This window comes from Caretta caretta, chromosome 7 (genome assembly GCF_965140235.1).
Source record: "Caretta caretta isolate rCarCar2 chromosome 7, rCarCar1.hap1, whole genome shotgun sequence".
NCBI classification, from domain to species: Eukaryota; Metazoa; Chordata; order Testudines; family Cheloniidae; genus Caretta; species Caretta caretta.
This window is the reverse complement of record NC_134212.1, coordinates 125,125,980-125,151,086: the sequence shown is the minus strand read 5'-3', so window position 1 is coordinate 125,151,086 and position 25,107 is coordinate 125,125,980. Positions and strand designations below refer to the sequence as shown.

General features: G+C 62.3%; 1 protein-coding gene across 1 annotated transcript in view; it reads left to right on the top strand.

Annotated features, from left to right (window-relative positions):
* SLIT1 (slit guidance ligand 1) overlaps positions 1–25,107 on the top strand; it is a 148,068-nt gene that overhangs the window by 89,021 nt on the left and 33,940 nt on the right. The window contains 7 exon segments of the mRNA XM_048857247.2: positions 10,571–10,642; positions 11,377–11,448; positions 12,375–12,446; positions 13,755–13,854; positions 13,856–13,919; positions 14,540–14,687; positions 24,190–24,261. Of these exon segments, the coding sequence (XP_048713204.1) occupies positions 10,571–10,642; positions 11,377–11,448; positions 12,375–12,446; positions 13,755–13,854; positions 13,856–13,919; positions 14,540–14,687; positions 24,190–24,261 (600 nt within the window).

The following is a 25,107-nucleotide window of genomic DNA, read 5'->3' as shown; positions in this document are numbered from 1 at the left end:
TAGGGAGCAGCCTGCTTTGCCCTTTGGGGTTCTTGGGGGTTCTCATTCCTAATCCCCCTGTGCTCCCACTCTCCTGGGCTTGGTGTAGCCTGCGGCCTCTTGCCTTACGCGGCACGTGGGAGCAGCTCTGGGGAGGGACCCTCGTGGTGTCCTGGGCTGGGCACAACGGGGCTCTGATCCCGGATCATGGCAACTACGCTGCAGCAGTGCTGAACCCCCCAGGCAGGGGGACGAGTACAAGAGTGACAGCAGTTACCCCTCCCATTCCCATGGCCTTAACGAGCTTGAGTTAACCAGACCTACTCCACGCTCCCAGGGTCGCTGCGGCATAGCTGGGCGCTCAGCAGTGGGGATAGTCCTCCCGTCCCACACACACGCCGGACGTGGCCATGAGCGTGCCCAGCCCCTGGGGATGGGAACCAGGGGCACCTGGACTGTGTTCGGGCTGTGCGGACTTGCCCCCTTGCAGGCGGGGGTGTGGGTGATGGGCCAGCCTGCCAGATGGACCTCGCATACGTAGCCGAGCCCGGGCACAGACAGGAGCAGACTGGTGTGGGGCAGGGGTGAGGTCTGGGGTTTTGGGCACAAGCTCACCCGGACTTCTCCCAAACTGGCAGCTGTTCCCAGCCGGCCGCGCCAATCCTCCTGTCCACTGAGCTCAAGGGCCAAATCGCCCTTATGAAACGAGCTCCGTTCATCCCAGCTCCTGTGCCCCTGAGGTCGCCTGGCCATCGAGTGAGATGAAGGGGCAGGGTGTGACGAAGTGGGACTGTTCTTAATGTTTTCTCTGAATAGTGTGGGGGTGCCTCAGTTTCCCCTAGGCAGTTCTTAAGTCTCTAGGGGCTGGGATAAGGGTGTGTAATCATTGCAGAGCCCTAGAGGGCAGGTGTGTGCAGGGGTCTGGACACAGACAATGGCCGACACCCTGTTTCCTGGCAACTGATGGCCTGGGCCCTTCCCCCCTGCACGGTGAGAGCTAAAGGGTTGGAGACCAAAGGAATCTGGTGACCTCCTGGCCCGGGAAAGGGACAAAGCCCAGAGGAGGAGAGGCTGGAGGGAGTTTCAGTTTGGGGCTGGCTGGGACATGGAGTGAAGGGCAGATGGGGTTGTCTGGCTCGCTGCCCCCCAAAATGAACCCAGCTGAGGGGTCCTGTTCTCTGTACCTACAAGCTCTGTGTTAGACCATGGTCCTGACGTCTAATAAACCTTCTGTTTTACTGGCTGGCTGAGCGGACTCGCTGTGGGAAGCGCATGGAGGGGCAGAGGATGCTGAATGCTCCGAGGTCAGACCCAGGAAGGTGGAAGCCGGGTGAGCTGTGTGTCCTGAAGACAGGCTGCTCACAGAAAGGAGACTGCCCCAGAGTCGTGACTGGCTTCATGGGGAGCAGTTCCAGAGCATCGCCCCAGGACTCCGTGATACCCTCCCTCTGCCTGGGCCCCCTGCGAGGGCCGCGCTCCCCGAGAAGGGGCTTGCTTGCAGCACAGAGGGCTACCGGCTGCAGACAGCCCCGCCCCCACCCAGTCCTGCCTGCCAGCTGTTGCCTGCATCCCCCCCAGATACAGAGGGAGACCAACAGCTGTGAAACGGCCTCGCACAATTGGCTGTGCGGCCTCTGTGCTAATTGCAGCCTTCGCCGTGGCTCAGGGATCGGGGGGGGGGGGGGACACACGCTGGCGGGGCCCAGATCAGTCCTGGGGTAAGAGAGCATGACATCCCGTGCAACCAGCGGCGCTGCTCCCCCTTACGCTAAGGCTGCACTTGGCCCTCAGTGAATCTCCTTCCTCAGCCCCCTGCACCGTCCCTGGGGGCCCCAGGTGCTGCGTCAGCTTAGGACCAAAGAGGGCCTAGGCTCCAGGAGACCTGGCTTCCCCCAGCCCCTGCTGGTGTGCTCCCTCTGCCCTGCTGGATCCCCCTCAAGGGGCAAGAGGGGTGTTCAGACTCCGGCGCTTGCTCAGGCCTTGGCCACAATGAGGAGGTTGGCCCGTTTCGGCTGGGCCGTTGCACAGCTGTTAGGCGGCCATGAGCCATTAGCTATGAATAATTGATGGGCTGGCCTGACCTAGTCTCATTATAAACAAACAGTGGGAAATCAAACAGCGGCTCATTTAAAACTGAGAAAACAAAGTGCATTTCTGTGCACTGCGCTGTTAGCCTGTGGAACTCACTGCCACAGGATGGCATTGAAGCCTGGGGATCAGTGGGATTCAGCAAAAGACTGGACATTTCTGTGGATAATGAGACCATCTGATGGCCCGTTAGATGGGGCTGTAACCTCTCCTGCATCCAGCCATGTGCCAACCCCTGACTAGCTCCCCCTTAGTCGGTGGTCCCAGAACTGCCACGGCAGGTTCATGCCCTTCCTTTGCAGCAGCTGGTGCTGCCTTCTGGCGTAGGGGACGCTGGGCTGGATGGCCTCTGGGCTGACCCGGTCTCTGTTCTGGCAGTGTCTGGCGCAGTTTGTGTGAGGCAGGCAGCCCGGGTGAGGTCCTGCTGGCCCGTACATCAGTGCAACTCCGCTGGCTTCTCTGGGGGTCACTGCAGATTGACGCTGATGCTGCTGAAGGTGGGCTCTGGCCCCACTTCTGTAGCTAAACCCAGCAGATCCCCCTCTCTGGGGGGGCGGGCTCCAAGGGAAGCTGGGTCCCTCTCCCCAGACCAGCCCCACTGGCGGGAAGGCTGGAAACCCCCCCGCTCCGGAAGCGTTGGCACCCACTCATTGGCAGGGCAGAGAGGAGCCGGGCGCAGCGTCCTGCTCCAGGCCTGGAAAGTTCCTGGGGTATAGCTGGGCCATCCTGTCCCCGGCATGGGGGGCATGAAGGAGTTAAGTACCGAAGCTGACAGAACCGGCCTGCTGGATGAGCAGAGAGCCGTGGTGCATCAGCCTTTCGTCTGGGGAGCAGGAGCCTGGCAGCAGCAAAAGGGTTAATGTCTTTGATCTGCTCGCGAGCGTGTTGCCCATGCTGAGCGGGAGCTGTGCGCCCGCTGGATGCTAACGAGTTCCCAGCACACAGGCCTGGCGAGGCAAGAATTAACGAGCAATAGAAATTCCATTTGATTGGACCCGCCTAGAGCAGGGGGATGTGAAGGGCCCAGTGCAGGGGGGAGGAGACCCCGAGCGCTCGGGGCAGGGGCAGGATGGGGAGCCAGCAGCGGACGATTTCAGATGCCAGCTGTGAGGGAGGCCAAGTCCTGCCTTGCTCCCTGCTTGGCACCAGGCAGGGGACGGGCGGAGACCCGCCGTGGGCGCAGAGGCACAGAGTGCTGGCACGGAGGGTAATACCAGGGGAAGGGAGGCATCTCACTGGCTCTGCAGTCAGGGCCTGATCCTCACCTGCCCCGCGTTTGGGGTAGGGGACGAGGCGGGAGCACCCTGTGCTCCAGCAATTGCTGACTGCCCCTGGAGGGCTGCCAGGCCAGTGCCCAGGATGCGAGGGAGCTAGAGGTGGCCTAGAGCCATCTTTGTGTGTGTGGCAGGACCCGGGATCTGGTACTTCAGAGCCTGGCTTTCAGAATTAGGGGCTTGCAAAGGGCGGGTGTGATCCCCCGCTGCAGTCAACCCGGGATTCACACCCACGGCCTCCTGCCCGTGCAGACAGGATTGCACTCGCTGGCTGGGCTCACGGCCGCCCGCGCCCCACTGGAACGCCACCACCCTGAGATCCCGCAGGAGTTGTCACCACCTCCCCGGCAGGCGCGCTGCAACCAGGGTCCCCAGGCACGCCCAGCGCTGCGCTTTCGGGAAGCTGGGGGCCAGCGTGCCGCAGATTGCTCCGGCCCAGCCCCCCGCTGCGGACTCTGGAAGCGATGGTTTGTGCCTGGCACCAGTGACCCATCCGCTTGGCTAAGGTGGAGTCTGTGACGTGCCTGCCCTGACGTGCTGTTTGGGGGGGGCGGACTGCTCATGGGGCTGCTCCGCACGACTCGGTTAACGGGACCCTTCGCCCCGGCTCTGGGCTTCCTGCACAGGCTGCGTGCCGCGCTGTGGGTGCAGGTGCGTGGGAAATCCCGCCGTTCCTGCTCTGGGCCCCGCAGGTCTCTCAGCTCCGCCCGCCGGGGGGCAGGGGGTGTATGCCCATCTTGGGGTGCTGGGGGGTGACTGGCCCCAGCCCTCCCTCAAGGGAACCTTCCCATCACTCCCAGTGCTGTGTGTAGGGGGCTGGGCGGAGGTCGGGGAGAAGCAGGGCTGGGCCGTGACCCCTGGAGCCACCAGCTGCGGGGGACCGCGCGTTGCTGTCTGAAGGGCTGGCCCAGCCGCTGTGGTCCCCCAGGAGCTGAGCGTGTCTGAGATGCTGAGCCCTGGGACCGTGGGGAGGGAGGCTGTGAGTCCGTGTGGGCCTGGGGTCGGCATGGGCCTGGGGTCGGGGTGGCCGGGGGAAGGGGTGCTGGCCTGGGGTCAGCGTGGTCAGGGGGTGGGCGCTGGCCTGGGGTTGCTGTGGCCGGGGGGTTCAGTGTTGCCAGAGGGGCTCTCCATGGAGCCGTGACACTGATGTGCCCAGTGGGGATCTGGCCCCTGATTTCAGGGGATGGGGTGGGGAGCCCGCCAGGCCCAGCCACCCAGCGCTGGGAGACGGGGTGTGGGGAACTCCATGCCACAAGGAGACGTCTCGCAGCTGAAGCCAGGTCTCTGCTGCCCGGCCAGCAGCCAGCGGGGATCAGAGAACTCAAGGCCCAGGCCGCCAGGCTGCAATTACCTCCCCGCTGCACCCTGCTGTAATCCCGCCGGCGGCCCAGCGCCCGCTCTCCAAACAAGACTCAATCAGGTTAAAGTGTGAAAGCAGGATTAGCCCGGAGCCGGAGCCGTGGTAACAGCCCTGCCTGGTCTCGCCTGCGCTCACCGCGGGGGCCGGAGATTAACCCTGCCTGCTTTGTCTGCTGGAGTGGGCTCCCCGCCGGGAAGCCGTGTCCTAGTGAAGTTATCCATTGCTGCCCCGCTGAGTGCCAGGCCGGGCAGCACGCTGGGGGCTGCAGGCTTCCCCGGGGCGCCCCGACCAAGATCTGCCATGGAGCTGGGCAGCACAGGGCTTTATCCTGCAGCCGCAGCCCAGCAGCGAGCGGACGGGGCAGCACCCTCGGGCAGGCAGCTCAGCACAGAGGGAAGCTGCAGGATGTGGCCCAGCTCTGCTCTCGCCAGGGAGCTGCATGTCCCAGCGCAGGGCAGGATGTGCTGTCGTCCCCCCGGGCAGTGCAAATGGATCTGGGCCCACGCGCCTCGCCCACGCTCACATGCACAGAGTCTGTGGTATTCCTGAGTCCCGGCCTTCTCTGAGACGCCGGACCCCACAGAGCCCCCTGGAGCAGCCCCTCTGGGGGACATGGCCTCTGCTGCCCGGCAGGGAGCGCTGGGAACCGACCGGAGGGCCCCAGCAGTCAGAATAGAGGCCGTGGGGGGCTGAGCTGGTGCATGCAGCCCAGCCGTGCTGCGGTGCCGGCCATTGGCTGAGTGTGGGATGGGGCCTGTGCACGGGGCAGACGGGAACCCCCAGCGTCCCTGCAGGGGTCGCCCCGGCCGTGGGGGCGGGAATTCGGCCCCCAGATCTGAGCCCTGCCTGGCGTCTAGTGCGTGGGGGGCGCGTGGCCTGGGCAGCCTCACAGCTTGTGGCAAAGCAGCCGGGGGCACACGAGCCATCCCGGGGAGAGGCTGCAGCCCCTCCCTGCCAGAGTCTCGCTGGGAGGTTTCGCTGCCCACCCAGCCAGCGCCGGGGATTAGCCGGATGTTCAGGGCAATGAATTGTCACAGCTCCCTGGTGGCCAGAGCAGGGAGGCTGCTGCTCTCCTTCCCAGACAGCTGCCGGCCAGCCCTTCCAAGGCATGTCTGCTGGAAGGGTTATTTAGCACACGTGTCACAGCAGCGCCCGGGGGCCCGCTCAGGATCAGGCCTCATCGCTGCACAGACCCCCCGTGTCAAGGTTCCTCCCCCACTCTGAACTCTAGGGTACAGATGTGGGGACCTGCATGAAAAACCTCCTAAGCTTATCTTTACCAGCTTAGGTCAAAACTTCCCCAAGGTACAAAATATTCCACCCGTTGTCCTTGGACTGGCCGCTACCACCACCAAACTAATACTGGTTACTGGGGAAGAGCTGTTTGGACGCGTCTTTCCCCAAAAAATACTTCCCAAAACCTTGCACCCCACTTCCTGGACAAGGTTTGGTAAAAAACCTCACCAATTTGCCTAGGTGACTACAGACCCAGACCCTTGGATCTTAAGAACAATGAACAATCCTCCCAACACTTGCACCCCCCCTTTCCTGGGAAATGTTGGATAAAAAGCCTCACCGATTTGCATAGGTGACCACAGACCCAAACCCTTGGATCTGAGAACAATGAAAAAGCATTCAGTTTTCTTACAAGAAGACTTTTAATAAAAATAGAAGTAAATAGAAATAAAGAAATCCCCCCTGTAAAATCAGGATGGTAGATATCTTACAGGGTAATTAGATTCAAAAACATAGAGAACCCCTCTAGGCAAAACCTTAAGTTACAAAAAAGATAGACAGAAATAGTTATTCTATTCAGCACAATTCTTTTCTCAGCCATTTAAAGAAATCATAATATAACACATACCTAGCTAGATTACTTACTAAAAGTTCTAAGACTCCATTCCTGGTCTATCCCTGGCAGAAACCAGCATATAGACAGACTATAGACAGACACACAGACCCTTTGTTTCTCTCCCTCCTCCCAGCTTTTGAAAGTATCTTGTCTCCTCATTGGTCATTTTGGTCAGGTGCCAGCGAGGTTACCTTTAGCTTCTTAACCCTTTACAGGTGAGAGGAGCTTTCCCTTGGCCAGGAGGGATTTCAAAGGGGTTTACCCTTCCCTTTATATTTATGACACCCCGGAATTACAGACTTGCCACAGACTCAAGGCGGGCGGGCGGGCAGGGGAGGGAGGTGCCGATGGGCGCACGTTTTCAGGGGGCGGGTTTCTCCAGTGGGGTTCACAGGCAGGGTCAGGCCATTTGTTGGCGTTTCATACTTTGGATTCCTTCGGCACGGGCACATCGCAGGGGGCTGAGACGTCAGACGTCAGTCTCGGGTGTCAGCCTTTGAGCAAACACTTGCGGTGGCCTGGAACGGCTGAGTGCCGATGCGCTCAGCACAGTGCTGACAGTGCCCACTAGGAGGCGATACGCTGTGGCTGGGCCAGTCGGAGCTTGGAGACAGGGCGTGCTAAGGACACAGCGACTGTCTCTGGAGGTCAAAGAGAAGGCGGGAAGGGGTGTGAATAGAGCTGGGTGGGAAGTGATACTTTTTGTGCAAAAAATGCATTTGAAACAAAACATTTTTTTCTTCCTCAAATAACTGAAAACTTTGGGAAAGAAATGAAATCAGGGAAGAAAAGGAAACCAGCAAGGAACAAGCCCTTTCATTTACAATAAAAGGCCCACTTTTCCTCACGCAATTCCCGCGGGGGAAGTGTTTGTGGGGCGTGCTGTGCTGGACTCTGGAGGGGTCTGCAGTGTCTCTGGTCTGGGGCTCCGTATTACCCTGACTCCTCTCATTCGTCAGTATTCCCCAGGGCGCAAAGGCTGAAGGAACTGGGTATGTTTAGCTTGGAAGAGAAGAGATTGCAGGGGAACATGAGAGCCTTCGAACACTTGAAAGGCTGCCGTCAAAAAGAGGGAGACAGGTCGTTCTCTCTTGCCACAGAGGGCATGACGAGGCAACTCGCTCAAACTCCAGCACAGCAGATTTAGATTCAATCTCAGGAAAAGCTTCCCACCTGCAAGAGCAGTAGGACAGTGGAACAGACACGTGGGGACTTCACAAGCTATCTGGCTTGGATGGTTTAGACCCAATAACTCCTGCATCTCAGCGGGGGGGTTAGACGAGGTGAGCCTTGTGATCCTGTCTACACCCATGGCTCTGTCGTTTATTGGACCGAGGGCTGTAGGTGAAAGAGACGAGCCCCCCCCCCCCAGATCCCCGGGCTCTTCTTTGGGGGGACAAGGTAATTTACCCAGGTTTGTCCCCACAGCTCCAGGACAGCCTGTCAGCGCCACCCCCTGGGCAGAACATGAACTGCAGGTCAGCGCTCACAGAGCTAGAAGGCCCTTTAAAACCCCACCTGCGCCCGTGGCCGGTTAGTGCGAGGCCCAGGGCCCGGCTCTCCAAAGGCCTCCGATGTGTCAAAAGAGCTTTTTCCTCTGACTTCCCTGCCGCTGCCCCGGCATCCTGCCCGCCCCGTGTGTGTCCCTGAGAGCTGCTCACGGCCAGCCAAGGGCTCGCTGGGCCTGCGGGCGCCCCCCTGCAGACAGAGCCCTGAACACCCGGCTGCTCTGGGGCAGGGGCCCCTCTGCTCTGGCCCCATGTCCCCCACGCTGGATTTGCCCCCTTGTGCACCCTGGATTGGCTCTCGGAGCTGAAGGCCAATCTTCCCCCCTGCGTCACTGCTGGGGGACCGAGGCAGCCTGCCCCTCTCTCCTTGGGAGACTTGCTGCCTCCTAGTCCCAGGGAAGCTGTGCCTGGCAAGGCCCTTTGCAAATTCAACCTCAGGGCAGGACCATCGTTCCTGTTGTACTGATGGGGAAACTGAGGCAGAGCACCTCTCCCTCAACGCACAGCCTGGATGATTGGCGACATCCCAGGAGGGGCGGGCGCTGATCCTGGGTCACATGGCCTAGGGACAGTGCAGGCCAATCAGGCTCCTGTTCGGGTTGGTTTTCTTAACGTGTCCCATCCAGATCCATTCGGACATGCCCTGCCCTGGCTCCATGCAGCTCCACCTCGCCCTTAGCCATCCCGGACCAGCGTTCATCCTGGCCGCGAGCCCGGGGAGGCTGCAGGCGCCCCTGTTCCTCCGTCCCCTGGTTCCCTGGGAGGCCAGGTCAGAGTCTTCTGTGGAAACAACTTTCCAAGTCACTGGCTGCTCAGGGCCTGGGCCCAGCCCCACTGGCTCTTCCTGACCTACAGCGGGGCTGTCTGTCTGTCCATCTCCGCCTGGCTGACTCAGGAGCAGCAGAGAGCTCGGAGTAGCGCTCTGTGTTGGGGCTGGTGAGATCAGCGCCCTAAGGGGCTTAGCAGCCGTAATGCCCCCTCTCCCGATTTCTTTTGGGAGCCGCTCCCCTCCAGATGGTTGGGCTGGGAGTGGCTGCTGGGGCCACAGGCCCTTCCTGGCTGCAAGGAAGCTGCTCCACGTTTCCTCTTTGGTTTGGATTTAAAGCGCTGCCTGCCGGGGGGTGCCATTCCCAGTCCCCAGGGGTCAGGACTGCGGGAGGAGTGAAGTCTCCCTGTGATCCCCCTGGGTGTCTCTGCCTCTCACTGGCTCTCAACCGGTCAGTGCTGCCCGGCCCCCGCCAGATCTGTGGTTCAGAGACAAGCCTGGGAGAATTCAGTTCCGATTAGCGTGACCAGGTGGTGTCCGTGTGCTCTGGAATCTGGATCCCATTGCACGGGATGGCTCTTGGCCAGCCTCCTGCTGAGGGCTGCCCATGGCTCTGCCCACGGGTTCCTGGTGCCTCTGCCAGCCAGGACAGAGCAGCTCCTGCCCTGGGGCCATTCGCTGGTGTCTGCACTGAGCCCTGAATGGGCTTTGGTGCATATGGGATTGAGCCAGAGCCCAGGGGACTCTCAGCCAGCCAGCCAGTAAATCAGAGGTTTATTAGATGACAGGAACATGGTCTAACACAGAGCTTGTAGGTGCAGAGAACAGGACCCCTCAGCTGGGTCCATTTTGGGGGGCAGTGAGCCAGACAACCACGTCTGCCCTTCACTCCATGTCCCAGCCAGCCCCAAACTGAAAACCCCCTCCAGCCCCTCCTCCTCTGGGCTTTGTCCCTTTCCCGGGCCAGGAGGTCACCGGATTCCTTTGTTCTCCAGCCCTTTAGCTCTCACCTTGCAGGGGGGAAGGGCCCAGGCCATCAGTTGCCAGGAAACAGGGTGTCAGCCATTCTCTGTGTCCAGACCCCTGCACACACCTGCCCTCCAGGGCTCTGCAAGGATCATACACCCTTACCCCCACCCACTAGATACTTAAGAACTGCCTAGGGGAAACTGAGGCACCCCCACACTATTCAGAGGAAACATTAAGAACAGTCCCGCTTCATCACATTGGGTTACCTGCAGCGACCCCCCATCGACGTAGGTGGATCCCACCCTGGAGCACTGCAGTGTAGACGTAGCGCAAGAGACAGGAGCCAGGTGGAGGGACGAATTCTGCCATCCGCCTGCCAGTGCCCACCCCAGGCCTTCGGGCAGTGTAATGGCAGAATTAACCTACCTCACTGCAGCGTAGCCTGGCCCGGAGAGTCCTGGGGGAGCCCCTGTGTCAGTCCGGGGGTCACACGGGAAGTCCCAAATTCCCCGAGCCCCCTAAAGCAGGAGGAGATACTCTGGGGTGTGCTAGGCAGGTCCTGGGGTCGCAGGCCCCAGCTATCACACTGATCGCTAATGCTGAATGCTGCCCGCTAGGAAGGCGCTGTCCCTGCCCCATGGCCTGGCGATAGCAGCCGTGGGCACTGAGCTGACCCGACGCGTCCCGGTTCCCCCGGCGCCTGCCCCACTCTCAGGGAGGGGACGTTGCTTTCAGGGCTTCGCTGATTTCACCGCCCACGTTTTGTTTCCCCAGGGACCTGAGCGAGAACCTCCTCCAGGCCGTGCCGAGGAAAGCCTTCCGCGGAGCCACTGACCTGAAGAACCTGTGAGTGGCCGTGGTCCAGCCCCCCTCTGGCCTGGCTCCTCTTCCCCTCCGGGATGGGCCACGGAACTGGGCCAGGGGCTCCCCGGTGCTTTGCTCCAGGATCACGCACGCTGGGGGTGCTGGAGCGTGGGGAGTCCAGCTGGGGAAGGGCGGGTCTCTGGATGCAGACAGCTGTGAGTCCCTGGGGCGTCCCGTGTTCTGCTGCTCCCCAGGGATGCAGACGGCCGAGCGCTGCACCACCCGGCCCTTCCCATCCTCTGCAGTGGGAGCGCACGGGGCAGCAGGACGCCCCAGCAGCCTGCCCCCCTCTGCCTGCTGTGACCGATGGCACACGGTGCCGGGCAGCGAGGGGCAGGATGATCCACCAAGCGTGGCAACGAGGGGGGCTCAGCCCGGGAGAGCCACGTCTCCATGGCACGGGGGCGGCCCCTGGGCAAAGCCCCGGGCTCACAGCCAGGAGGCATGGTGGTGCCCAGGGTCCCCAGCCCTGCCCTGGGGCACACCTGGGGCAATATCTGCTTAGTTCAGGCCAGGAGGGGGCCCCATGGGGGCAGATATTGCGTAAGCCTCCCACACAGCTCTGCCAGCGCCCCTCACTCCCAACCCGCAGCCCCTGCTGTGGCTGTTCTGGGCCCTGGCATTCCTCTGCCCAGCTCAGGGTGCCGGCCCGGCCTGCAGACTGTCCTGGGGCCTGGAGTCTGTTCGGCAAAGCTGGGTCCCCTTTTCTTGTGCAGGCAGCTGGACAAGAACCAGATCAGCTGTATCGAGGACGGGGCCTTCCGCGCGCTGCGGAGCCTGGAGGTTCTGTAAGTGGGGCGGGCACGGGGCATGGGGCACGGGATTTGGAGCCGTGAGTTCGGCTGTCCTGGGGGGGAGGGGGGCTCCCACCTGCCCGGCCTCCAGGCGCCAGCTCCGGGAACAGGCTGTCTGGGGGTGGCCAGCCTGGCCAAGCCTCGCTGAGCAAACCGGGGCTCAGCCCAAGCCCCAGTCGCCAGCATCACAGAGCTGGGGAGGGGGGGGATCAGCCCCAAGTGCGGGCAGCAGGGGGCACGGAGCTGGGGGGGGTCAGGAACTCCCTGGCCCTGGGCACACAGCCCGTGTGGGCCCTGCCCCAGCGCCTGCCCCCTCCCCGGCCCCCTGCACTCGCCCAAGAGCCTCTCAGAGCCAGAGCCAAGTGGCTCCTCCTAGCCACTCGGACCCGTCTGTGCGTCTGTCTGTTCGCCTGGGGGGTCCCCACTGGGAGGGGGGCTCTGGCTGGTCTGTCCCGGTGGGGGGACATGTGGGGGGGGGTCTCTGGCTGGGCTGTCCCGGCAGGGGAGACACGTGGGGGGGGGCTCTGGCTGGTCTGTCCCGGCGGGGGGACACGTGGAGGGGGCTCTGGCTGGGCTGTCCCGGCAGGGGAGACACGTGGGGGGGGCTCTGGCTGGTCTGTCCCGGCGGGGGGACACGTGGAGGGGGGGCTCTGGCTGGTCTGTCCCGGCGGGGGAGACACGTGGGGGGGGGCTCTGGCTGGGCTGTCCCGGCGGGGGAGACACGTGGGGGGGGCTCTGGCTGGGCTGTCCCGGCGGGGGAGACACGTGGGGGGGGCTCTGGCTGGTCTGTCCCGGCGGGGGAGACACGTGGGGGGGGGGCTCTGGCTGGGCTGTCCCGGCGGGGGAGACACGTGGGGGGGGGCTCTGGCTGGTCTGTCCCAGCCGGGGGGGCCCTGACCCATCTCCGTCGCCTCCTGCAGGACACTGAATAACAACAACATCAGCGCCATCCCCGTGTCCAGCTTCAACCACATGCCCAGACTCCGGACCTTGTGAGTACGGGGGGCGCTGGGGGGATGGGTGCGGGGGCTGGAGCAGGGTGCACAGTGGGGGGCTGAGGGCCATTGAACCAGGCTGTAACCCCTGGATATGGTGGAACCCAGTCAAGCCAGGGGGCACTGCAGCCCCCCCGCACTCCCGCACCCCTAATCCCAGCAGGTGGTCCCGGGGGATGGGTGGAGGGCAGGGCCCCGGGGCTGGGCTGGACACGGGGGGTGGGAAGCTGGCCGGGGGGGACGTGCTGCTGCCTCCAACCCAGCGTGTTGCAGAAGCTTTTGGCCCCTCCTTTGTTCCCACGCTCTGGTGCTGCCTGCCGCAGCTCAGCCATTGCCCCTCCCGGGGTCCCCGTGCACCCCTGGAGCTGGGGCCGTGGGCTCTGGGGGGCTGAGGCCGTGGGCTCTGGGGCCGTGGGCCCTGGGGGGCTGGGCTGTGGGCCCTGGGGGGCTGGGCCGTGGGCTCTTGGGGGCTGGGCCGTGGGCCCTGGGGGGCTGGGGCCGTGGGCCCTGGGGGGCTGGGCTGTGGGCTCTGGGGGGCTGGGCTGTGGGCGCTTGGGAGGCCCGGCCGTGGGCCCTGGGGGGCTGGGCCGTGGGCTCTGGGGCTGGGGACTCTGGGGGGCTGGGCTGTGGGCTCTGGGGGGCTGAGGCCGTGTGCTCTGGGGCCGTGGGCTCTGGGGGGCTGGGCTGTGGGCTCTGGGGGGCTGGGCTGTGGGCGCTTGGGAGGCCCGGCTGGGGGCCCTGGGGGGCTGGGGCCGTGGGCCCTGGGGGGCTGGGCCGTGGGCTCTGGGGCTGGGGGCTCTGGGGGGCTGGGCTGTGGGCTCTGGGGGGCTGAGGCCGTGTGCTCTGGGGCCGTGTGCTCTGGGGGGCTGGGCCGTGGGCTCTGGGGGGCTGGGCTGTGGGCGCTTGGGAGGCCCGGCCGTGGGCCCTGGGGGGCTGGGCCGTGGGCTCTGGGGCTGGGCTGTGGGCGCTTGGGAGGCCCGGCCGTGGGCCCTGGGGGGCTGGGCCGTGGGCTCTGGGGCTGTGGGCTCTGGGGGGCTGGGCTGTGGGCTCTGGGGGGCTGAGGCCGTGTGCTCTGGGGCCGTGGGCTCTGGGGGGCTGGGCTGTGGGCGCTTGGGAGGCCCGGCTGGGGGCCCTGGGGGGCTGGGCCGTGGGCTCTGGGGGGCTGGGCCGTGGGCCCTGGGGGGCTGGGCCGTGGGCGCTTGGGAGGCCCGGCTGGGGGCTCCGCAGGAGCCGGCAGCCCAGGGACGGGCGGCTGGGGACGTCCCCGCGGGGAGACCCCGACACTGACCCTCTGCCCTTCCCCAGCCGCCTCCACTCCAACCAGCTGTTCTGCGACTGCCACCTGGGCTGGCTCGCGGGGTGGCTGCAGCAGCGCCCCACCATCGGGCTCTTCACGCAGTGCGCCGGGCCCCCCCCCCCTCCGCGGCACCCGCCTGCCCGAGCTCCGGAAACACGACTTCAGCTGCTCAGGTCAGGGGCTGCTGTGGCCCTGGGGGCCTGCCTGGGCGGGGGGTCTGGGCTGTGGGGGGCTCTGCCTGGGCGGGGGGTCTGGGCTGCGGGGGGCTCTGCCTGGGCGGGGGGGTCTGGGCTGCGGGGGGGGCCTGCCTGGGCGGGGGGGGGTCTGGGCTGCAGGGGGGGCCCTGCCTGGGCGGGGGGTCTGGCCTGTGGGGGGCTCTGCCTGGGCGGGGGGGATCTGGGCTGCGGGGGGGGCCCTGCCTGGGAGGTGTCTGGCCTGCGGGGGGCTCTGCCTGGGCGGGGGGTCTGGCCTGTGGGGGGCTCTGCCTGGGCGGGAGGTCTGGGCTGGGGGGGGGGGGGGCCTGCCTGGGCGGGGGGGGGGTCTGGGCTGCGGGGGGGGCCTGCCTGGGCGGGGGGGGGGTCTGGGCTGTGGGGGGGGCCCTGCCTGGGCGGGGGGTGTCTGGCCTGCGGGGGGCTCTGCCTGGGGGGAGGGAGCTGCTGTGGGCTGCCGGGGGACTGGTGCCCTGGGGGGTGAGGTCTCCGCCCGGCCCAGCACCAGCCGCGCCCTCGAGCTCCCTGCCCCTGCCCAGGCCATGTCCCCGTCTCACTCGGCCGCTGCTCTGCTTCCCCGGCAGGACAAACGGACGCCTCCCACGCCCAGGTCTGCAGCCTCTCGTCCGGCTCCTGCCCCGCCATGTGCACCTGCAGCAACAGCGTGGTGGACTGCCGCGGCAAGGGGCTGACGGCCATCCCCGCCAACCTGCCCGAGGGCATGACAGAGATGTGAGTGCATCAGTGCCCCCCGCCGGACCCCCCGCAGCCCCACGGCGACACAGGGCGCAGCAGCTGGGCCCAGCCCCACCCCCAGGGGACAGGGCCGGGGACGGCTCTGCAGGCCCGGGTGGGGCCGAGGGAGCAGACCCGCCTGTGTTCGCCGGGCGCCGGTGTCACGGAGTGTGGGGGAGTCCAGGCCCTGCACCCCTCTTCCTGGGATCCACTGAGACTCTCAGCCAGCCAGTAAAACAGAAGGTTTATTGGACAACAGGAACACAGTCCAAAACAGAGCTTGTGGGTAGCCCCAGGACCCCTCAATCACGTCCTTCTGGGGGAGCAGGGAGCTCAGACCCCAGCCCTGGGGTTCCCTGCGTTCCTCCACCCAGCCCCAAACTGAAACTAAACCCCCCCAGCAGGTTCCCTGCTGCAGTCTCCATCCACATTCCTGGCAGAGGTGTTACCTCCCCCTTCCCCTCCTGGCTCAGGTGACAGGCTCTCAGGTCTCCCATCCCCAGGGCACATCCACAGGTCAACACTCCCCCCTCCCTGCTACGTCACATCTCTCCCCCCTTCGAGACTGAACTGAGCGGGGTCACTGTGACCAGTGACCTGGGGAAGTTCGGGGCCCCCTCTCCGGGACAGCGCATCCGCTATCAGGTTGGCATTTCCCTTCACGTGGACCACGTCCATGTCGTAATCCTGCAGGAGCAGACTCCATCTCAGGAGTTTGGCGTTGGCTCCTTTCATCTGGTGCAGCCAGGTCAGGGGAGAGTGGTCGGTGTAGACGGTGAAGTGTCGCCGAAGAGATAGGGCTCTAGTTTCTTGAGGGCCCACACCATGGCCAGGCACTCCTTCTCGATGGCCGCGTAGTGTTGCTCCCGGGGTAGCAACTTCTTGCTCAGGTACACGATGGGGTGTCTCTCCCCCTTTTCATCCTCCTGCATTAACACCGCCCCCAGTCCCGTGTCGGAGGCGTCGGTGAACACCACAAAGGGCTTGTCAAAGTCTGGGTTTGCCAGAACTGGGCCACTGACCAGAGCCTCCTTCAGCGCCCGGAAAGCCTCCTGGCACTGCTCGGTCCAGACCACCTTGTTTGGCTTCCCCTTCTTGCATAGCTCAGTGATGGCGCTAAAGTGGGGCACAAATCTTCGGTAGTATCCTGCCATCCCAATAAAGGCTTGGACCTGCTTTTTGGTGTGGGGAGCGGGCCAGTCTCTGATCACCTCCACCTTGGCTGGTTCCGGCTTTAGGCGGCCGCTCCCCACCCGATGGCCCAGGTAAGATACTTCAGCCATCCCCACCTTGCACTTCTCCGCTTTTACAGTCAGCCCAGCCCCCTGGAGTCGGTCCAGCACTTGTCAAACCTGGGACACGTGGTCCTCCCAGGTCTGGCTAAAGACACAGATGTCATCAATATACGCCACGGCAAAACTCTCCATCACCCTCAGTAGCTGGTCCACTAGGCGCTGGAAGGTGGCCGGCGCTCCCTTGAGGCCGAAAGGCAGGGTCAGGAACTCATAGAGCCCCAGAGGGGTGATAAAGGCCGATTTCAGCCGGGCATCTGCATCCAGCGGCACTTGCCAGTAGCCCTTTGTAAGGTCCATGGTGGTGAGGTACCGAGCTCCTCCCAGCTTGTCTAGGAGCTCGTCCGGCCTGGGCATGGGGTAGGCATCAGATACAGTGATGGCATTGAGCTTCCGATAGTCCACACAGAACCGGACCGACCCGTCCTTTTTGGGGACCAGCACCACCGGCGAGGCCCAAGGGCTGGCCGATGGCTGGATCACCCCCAAGGCCAGCATGTCCCGGACCTCTCTTTCCAGGTCCTGAGCAGTTTTCCCTGTGACTCGGAAGGGGGAGCATCTTATCGGCGGGTGCGACCCCGTCTGCACCCGGTGGACAGTCAGATTAGTGCGTCCAGGCTGGTTGGAAAACAGCTGTCGGTACGGATGCAGCACCCCCCTGACCTCAGCTTGCTGGGCAGGGGTTAGCTGATCCGAGAGGGGGATTGTTTCCAGGGGGGAACCAGCTCTGGTCCCAGGGAATAGATCTACTAAAGGGTCATCTCCCTGCTCTTCCCACTGTCCACACACGGCCAACACCACATTCCCCCTGGCATAATATGGCTTCATCATATTCACATGGTACACCCGGCGGTGGTGCGCCCGGTTCGACAGCTCCACCACATAGTTTACCTCATTGAGCTGCTTGACGACCTTGAAAGGGCCCTCCCAGGCGGCCTGTAGTTTGTTCTTTCTCACGGGGATGAGAACCATCACCGGATCCCCGGTGGCGTAGGCACGGGCCCTTGCCGTGCGGTCATACCAGACCTTCTGCTTCTTCTGGGCTCTGGCCAGATTCTCCCTGGCCAGGCCCATGAGTTCAGCCAGTCTCTCTCGGAAGATCAGGACATACTTCACCACTGACTCTCCATCGGGAGTGGCCTTCCCCTCCCATTCGTCTCTCATCAGGTCCAGGGGGCCCCTCACCCTCCTGCCATATAACAGTTCGAAAGGCGAAAATCCGGTAGACTCCTGGGGCACCTCCCTGTACACGAACAGCAGGTGAGGTAAGTACTTGTCCCAATCCTGCGGGTGCTGGTTCCTAAAGGTTTTCAGCATCATCTTTAGCGTCCCGTTAAATCTCTCCACCAGCCCATTGGACTGGGGGTGATAAGCTGAGGCCCAGTTGTGCCGGACCCCACATTTCTCCCACAAGCACCGGAGCAGGGCCGACATGAAGTTGGAGCCTTGGTCTGTCAAGACTTCCTTGGGGATCCCCACTCGGCTGAAAATGGTCAGGAGCGCATCGGCCACGGTGTCTGCTTCAATGGAAGCTAAGGGCACTGCCTCGGGGTAGCGGGTGTGTCACGGAGTCCCCGGGCGATGCTCTGGAACTGCTCCCCATGAAGCCAGTCAGGACTCTGGGGTAGTCGCCTTTCTGTGAGCAGCCTGTCTTCAGGACACACAGCTCACACAGCTTCCACCTTCCTGGGTCTGACCTCGGAGCATTCAGCATCCTCTGCCCCTCCGTGCGCTTCCCCCAGCGAGTCCGCTCAGGCGGGGCTCCTGGGGAAGCCAGAGGGTCCTGCCCCCCAACTTCACAGTCAGACGTGACTCTCAGCCAGCCAGTAAAACAGAAGGTTTATTAGACGACAGGAACATGGTCTAAAACAGAGCTTGCAGGTGCAGAGAACGGGACCCCTCAGCGGGGTCCATTTTGGGGGGCAGTGAGCCAGACAACCACGTCTGCACTTCACTCCATGTCCCAGCCAGCCCCAAACTGAAAACCCCTCCAGCCCCTCCTCCTCTGGGCTTTGTTCCTTTCCCGGGCCAGGTGGTCACCTGATTCCTTTGTTCTCCAACCCTTCAGCTCTCACCTTGCAGGAGGGGAAGGGCTCAGGCCATCAGTTGCCAGGAAACAGGGTGTCGGCCCTTCTCTGTGTCCAGACCCCTGCACACACCTGCCCTCTAGGGCTCTGCAATGATCATACACCCTTACCCCACCCCCTAGATACTTAAGAACTGCCTAGGGGAAACTGAGGCACCCCCACACTATTCAGAGGAAACATTAAGAACAGTCCCACTTCGTCACAGGGTGGCAAAATCTACCACCCCCAGAATGTATTTCTTCCCCGACCGGGTCGTCTTGCTGAGAGGCCCCACGATGTCCATGGCCACCTTCTGGAAAGGCTCCTCTGTGATGGGCAAAGGTCTCAAAGCCGCTTTCCCCTTGTCCCGGGCCTTCCCCACCCTCTGACAGGGGTCACAGGATCGGCAATACTGCCGGACCGTGGTAAAGACCCCGGGGCAGTAAAAGTTCTGTAGCAACCTCTGCCGGGTGCGCCGGATTCCCTGGTGCCCTGTGAGGGGGATGTCATGGGCCAGGTACAGTAGCTTGCGGCGATACTTCTGGGGGACCACCAGCTGCCTCCTGATCCCACAGGACTCTACTTCCCCTGGGGGAGCCCATTCTCGGTACAGGAACCCCTTCTCCCACAGGAACCTCTCCTGGCAGCCTCTCCTCATGGTCCGTCCCACACCGAGGTCGGCCAGGTCCCTGAGCTTCCGCAAGGAGGGATCTTTCCTCAACTCGGCCTGTAACCCAGCGGCTGGGGAAGGGATGGGGCCCGGTTCCCCCTCAGTGGCCAGGTCTGAGGCCTCCGCCTCTCCGAGCCGTGCCCCTCGGCCCTCCCTCCCCACCAGGGTAGGGTCCTGCGCCTCCGGTGTGGTACCCTCCCCGAGGTCAGGGTGCAGTGCCCCTCACCGGTTCTGGCTACGGGTCACAACCAGGGCGGTCTGGGGCTTGCTTGGCCAGTCCTCTAGGTCTCCCCCCATCAAAACTTCAGTGGGCAAATGGTGGTGTACCCCCACATCCTTGGGGCCCTCCTTGGCCCCCCATTTCAGATGTACCCTTGCCACAGGCACCTTGAATGGGGTCCCACCCACCCCTGTCAGGGTCAGGTAGGTGTTGGGCACCACCCGATCTGGGGCCACCACCTCGGGCCGGGCCAGCGTCACCTCCACGCCCGTATCCCAGTATCCATTGACCTTCCTCCCATCCACCTCCAGGGGAACAAGGCACTCTCTCCAGAGGGACAGCCCCGCGCCCACCCTGTAAACCGAGCACCCTGAGTCCAGAGCCTCCAGCCCTCTGGCGGAGCTGGCCTGGGGTACTCTTCCCTCCTGAGCAGGTGGTAAACTGGTAGCCCCCCTTTCCTGGGTCATCTGCCCCTCGTCCAGCTGAGTCCCTACCCAGTTAACCCTGGGTAGGTTGGGTCTGCTCAGTCTGTCCCTGAGCCCGGGGCACTGGGTCCATATGTGGCCTCTCTGGCCACAGTGATAGCAGCTCAGGTCACGTTGGTCCCCTCGAGCGGGTCGGAGGGGCCTGATGCCAGGCGTTCCCCTTTGGAGGGGGTTCTCCCTATTTCCCCGCTGGGAGGCCCCATGGTGACTCTCTCTCTGCATCGGGGGGGCTTGTTCTTTTGGGACTCCTCCCGGCTATCCCTGACCGACTGTTCACAAACTCGTCGGCCAGCTGCCCTGCGTGCTGGGGGTTCTCGAGCTTTTTGTCCACCAACCACAGCCTCAGGTCGGAAGGGCACTGTTCATACAGTTGCTCCAGTACGATTAGGTCAAGCAGGTCCTCTTTAGCTTGGGCCCCAGCTGTCCACTTGCGGGCATACCCCTGCATCCGGTTGACCAGTTGTAGGTAGGTGACCTCAGGCGTTTTACGCTGACTCCGGAACCTTCTCCGGTACATCTCGGGGGTCAGCCCAAACTCACGGAGCAGGGCCTGTTTGAACAGTTCATAGTCCCCTGCCTCGGCCCCTGTCATTCGGCTGTACACCTCCCCGGCTTTGGGGTCCAGTAAGGGGGTGAGGAACTGGAGCCGGTCTGCAGGGTCAACCCTGTGCATCTCGCAGGCATTCTCAAAGGCCGTCAGGAAGCTATCTATGTCCTCCCCCTCCTTACGCTGGGCCAGGAAGCACTTATCAAAGCTCCTTGCAGTCTTGGGTCCCCCCTCACTCACCACAGCCGGGGCCCCCCTGCTCCTCAGCCTGGCCAGCTCCAGTTCGTGCTGTCTTTGTTTCTCTGACGTTCCCTCTCCTTCTCCTGACGCTCCCTCTCCTTCTCCTGACGCTCCCTCTCCTTCTCCTCCTGCTCATGTTGACGTTGTTTCTCCTCATGCTGACGTTGTTTTTCATGATCCTCCAGCTCCCCCATTTTCATCTCCCTCTCCCATTCCAGCCGCATCCGCTCCAGGGATGGGGAGCTCCACCGGGAGGATCCCCTGCCGGTGTCAGGGTGCCCTCAGTATTCACCAGGCTTCCCCCAACCCCTCCCCCAGGCATAGGTAGGAAGGGTCTCGGGATGTCCTCGGCAGCAGTCTGACCCCTCCCAGCCCGGTCAGGCCCCAGGGCCCACGCTGCGTCTGCCGGGCGGCTTCCCTCAGGGACAGGGATCGGGTCATCCAAGCGATCCCTCTCCTCCAACTGGGCAATCAGCTGTTCCTTGGTGGACCTCCCAATGCGCAGCCCCCTCTGCCTGCACAGCTCCACCAGGTCGCTCTTCAGGCGTTTAGCGTACATCTCCCTGCTGGCCACTCGCAGGCCGGGCAGCTTTCCTCAGTTTCCAGGAAAAGCCCCTAGTGTGCCAGTCCTTCTTGAGGTCACCACCTCTTTGCCAGGGTAGAGCTGCAGACTCCTCCGCCCCTGGGACCGCTCGCTGCAATCCCCCGGGGGACCCTATTACTCCAAAAGTCCTTCTCTCTGGTCACACACTTCCAGGGGTTAACCGCCCCCTGGAAGACTCTTCAGCACGCCTGGTCCCCGTCAATCCCCCTTCGTTTTACTGTTCTCCAGTCATTTACTGCAGGAAGCGCCGTTCACAGGGTGCAGTACATCCCACCTCTGCCACCAGTTGTCACAGAGTGTGGGGGAGTCCAGGCCCTGCACCCCTCTTCCTGGGATTCACTGAGACTCTCAGCCAGCCAGTAAAACAGAAGGTTTATTGGACAACAGGAACACAGTCTGAAACAGAGCTTGTGGGTACACCCAGGACCCCTCAGTCCATTCCTTCTGGGAGAGCAGGGAGCTTGGACCCCAGCCCTGGGGTTCCCTGTTTTCCTCCACCCAGCCCCAAACTGAAACTAACCCCCCCAGCAGGCTCCCTCCTGCAGCCTGTCTTCACATTCCTGGGCAGAGGTGTCATCCCCCCGTCCCCCCCCCCGGCTCAGGTCTCCCATCCCCAGGGCACATTCCCAGGACAACACTCCCCCCTCCCTGCTGCGTCACATCCTCACAGCCGGGCATCCTGCTCGCCCAGGGAGCCCCCGGCAGACACCGACCTGGTGTCGGCGCACAACAGGCCGGCTCCCGATGGCGGCCAGGGCCATGCCAGGCGTGTCACATCTCGCGTGTGGCCCCCGCCTGCCGCCTGGGAAAGGAGTCGCTCTTCAGGGCAGCCCTTGGCAGCAGGAGGGTGGTGCTGCTAGCCAGGCTGGAGCCAGCCCTTGGACAAACCCGTTGCCCCGGTGTAATGAGGCTGGTTCTGGCGGGACCCCACTGAGAGTGCCAATTCAGGACAAACTGCTCAGAGCAGGGCAGTCACAGCCCCATGCTGGGGTTTCTGTGCACACCGAGGCAAACCAAACCAGCCAGACAGAGAGGACTTTGGTGTCACCCCACTGGCTAACCACCAGTCACACAAGCAATTCCTCCTGGACACTCCAGTTTCCCAGTATCTCCACCAGTGCCCCTCGTTATGGGACAGATGGTTATGAAAACCAATACCCCAGTAAAAGAAAAAAGGTTCCCTCGATCCCAAAGGACCAAGCCCCAGACCCAGGTGTGACGTTATGAGTGTAATATAATATCTCATTGAAAGGTGACAGGGCCAGAAAGAGTTAATGAACTCCCAGACTGACCTGACCCCGGGCCAGGCCGTGAACTTTAAAGCCTGGTTAGGAAGAGATGGAAATGGAGAGAGCTGTGAAATGCAGCCGGCATGGTGAGAGAGAGAAGGGGAGCTGTGTGCTCAGGGCTTGTGATGTCAGCAAACGAGGCCTGGCTATGGCTTTGATTCAAAGACCAAAAAAGGAGGATTAACATTTAGGAAGACACTTGAGTGACATAGTATTGTTGTCTATGTGCCTCTTTGAAGGTTGTGGTAACCTGTGTCTGAACGGTTAATGGATAAATGACCCTGTGCTAATTGCCAGGGTGTTTGGGAGAAGGAAAGTGAAGCCGATTGTCTTCTTGGGCCAAGAGGCTGCTGGAAATGTATAAAAACCCTGGGACATGGTCCTTCTTCATCTCAGATCTGCTTTGGGTTTCAAGAAGGGGAAACCCTGAGTCATGAGGATTGAGATCCCAGTCGCTGACTGGAGTCACCCTGAATACGAACACTGGACTGTAACCTGTGGACTATTTCTAAAAGGACTTTTGGCCACTACACACTCACCATCTCTGCCACGTACCTGGACCTCAAGAACTGAACTCAAGTCTGTCTGTATATTGATCTTTCAGCCAACTCTCTCTCTTTTCTTTTTAAATAAATGTTAGTTTAGTTAACAAGAATTGGCTCTAGCGTGTATTTTGGGTAAGATCTAAGTTATCATTGGACCTGGGAGTGTGGCGGATCCTTTGGGGTTGGAGAGTCTTTTCTTTTATAGGATGAGATAAGATGTTCGGTAACCATCCTCGTATCTGACAGGTGTGTCTGGAGGGGGGCCTGAGGCTGGCACTTTAAGGGCACTGCGTCGTGTGGACGTCTGAGTACCCGGGGAGGTGATACAGAGGCTGGTTTGGGCTGGTTTGATAACTCTAAGTATTGGAATATCCACCAGCGTGTGGGGTTTGCCTGCCCCGGTCTGTTTGCAGTTCACCCCGACTGAGTGACCTCAGCGGGTTCCCACGGACAGCGCCGTCACCCCAGGTCAATATACAAATCAGATCTTACCCACAAATCACGCTGTTGCCAATCCTTTAGCATCTAAAATCTAAAGGTTTATTCATAAAAGGAAAAGGATAGACGCGAGAGCTAGAAGTGGTGAAATGGAATCAATGACACACAGCAATGGCAAAGTTCTTGGTTCAGGCTTGCAGCAGTGATGGAATAAGCTGCAGGTTCAAATCAAGTCTCTGGAGAACATCCCCAGCTGGGGTGGGTCTTTCAGTCCTTGGTTCAGAGCTTCAGGGTAGCAAAGTCCCTCCAGAGGTCAGAAGCAGGATTGAAGACCAGATGGAGGAGCTGCAGCAGGTTTTTATAGTCTCTTGCCATGTGGTCTTTCTTTCTTTGTCCCAAGGACAAGCTGCCCATCACACGGCCTGGAAAACCCTCAGAGTTCTGTCCATAGGCAGGTCCCGGCACACTTTGCTGAGTCGCAAGGCGTGTCTGCCTTCTCTCAATGGGTCAGTTGTGTAGCTGATGGTCCCTAATGGGCCACCCAGCAGGCTAGGCAGAGCTGACCCCAACTTGTCTGGGGTGTCCCCCAGAAGCAGAGCATAAGTTTGAAACACAGACAGTACAGAGCCAATATTCATAACTTCAACTACAAAATGATACACGCACACAGATCGCATAATCCTAACCAGCAAACCATCACCTCGTCTTAGACTCCTCATTTGACCCCCTTTATACAAGATTTGGTGCCACTACAGGACTTTGGTTGCAACGATGATCTATACAGATTATGTCAATAACATCACACCCAGTTTCCCAATAACCCCCCCCCCCCCCGGGGGGCAGTGGCCCTGCTCACCTGTTCCCCCAGGTCTTCGCCCAAACTGTAACTAGAGCGAATCTCCATCGGGAACTCCAGCTGAGCCAGCCCAGGGCAAATCCGCGCCGCGGAGAGCACCCCTGCAGGGAGAGGTGGGGCTGGGGCAGCTCCCCCCACAGCCAGCACCCCCCTGTGCTCCCCACAGCGCCCCCTGCAGGGAGAGGCCAGGCTGCAGTAGGCAGCCAGCAGGACGGGTGGGTTTGGTTCATTTTCTGTCTCCCCACAGACGCCTGGAGCTGAACGGGATCAGATCTGTCCCCCCTGGGGCCTTCTCGCCCTACAAGAAGCTGCGGCGGATGTAAGTGCCTCGAGCCTGACCCTGGGCGTGCCCGGAACTGCCCCCGTGCCTCTGCCCCATTGCCCCCAGCGCCTGCCCCGCGTCCCTGCTGCCGCCTCTGGAGTCTCAGCCCGTGAGGAGCCCAAGGGGCTCTGGTCCTGTCCTGCGTGCCCTGTGGTCTCTCAGCTCCCCACCCAGTGGAGTCCCCGCCACAGCGGGCAGGGCGGGGCCCCCGGCACTGGGCCCTTCTGCCCCAGGCTCACGCAGCAGGTCCCAATGGGGCTTAGGGCGCCTGTGGGGCGAAACCAGCCCTCCGAGCCTCCCACAGCAATTCCGGGCCCCAGGGCAGAACAGTCCATGGGCCCCTAGAAGGGGCCACCTGACATCGGGCGGGGCTGCAGCTGTGCTGGCTGGTGCCTGGAGCGGCCCTGGCTGGCTGCGCTGCTGGGCACGCTCTTCCGGCACAGCCAGGGCTTCCATGTGCCCGCCCGGCTGCCCGCGCTGGCAGGAGTGCCAGGACAGCCGTCCCCCCGAACCTGCAGGAGGTTTCTAGCCGGTAAGGGGTGCTGGGAAGACGTGGGGCCACCGGACGGCCCCATGGCAGCAGCTCCAATACCCGCCCACGGAGCCCCGCCAGAGGACATGGCTGGGGGGCAGGGCTGTGCCTCGAGGGCCATTCATTCTTAACAGCACAATCCCTATGCTAACAACCTTAAAGGAAGCCTTCGTTAGCATGTGCCCGGCTGTTTTACCTTGGTCAGGGCCACGTCAAAGGCACAGGGGCTGGTAAAGGCAGGCTGGCAGAAGCTTAGTTTGGACATAAGGGAGGCACTGATACTGTGTTACCGGCAAGTGGGGTGACTGTCC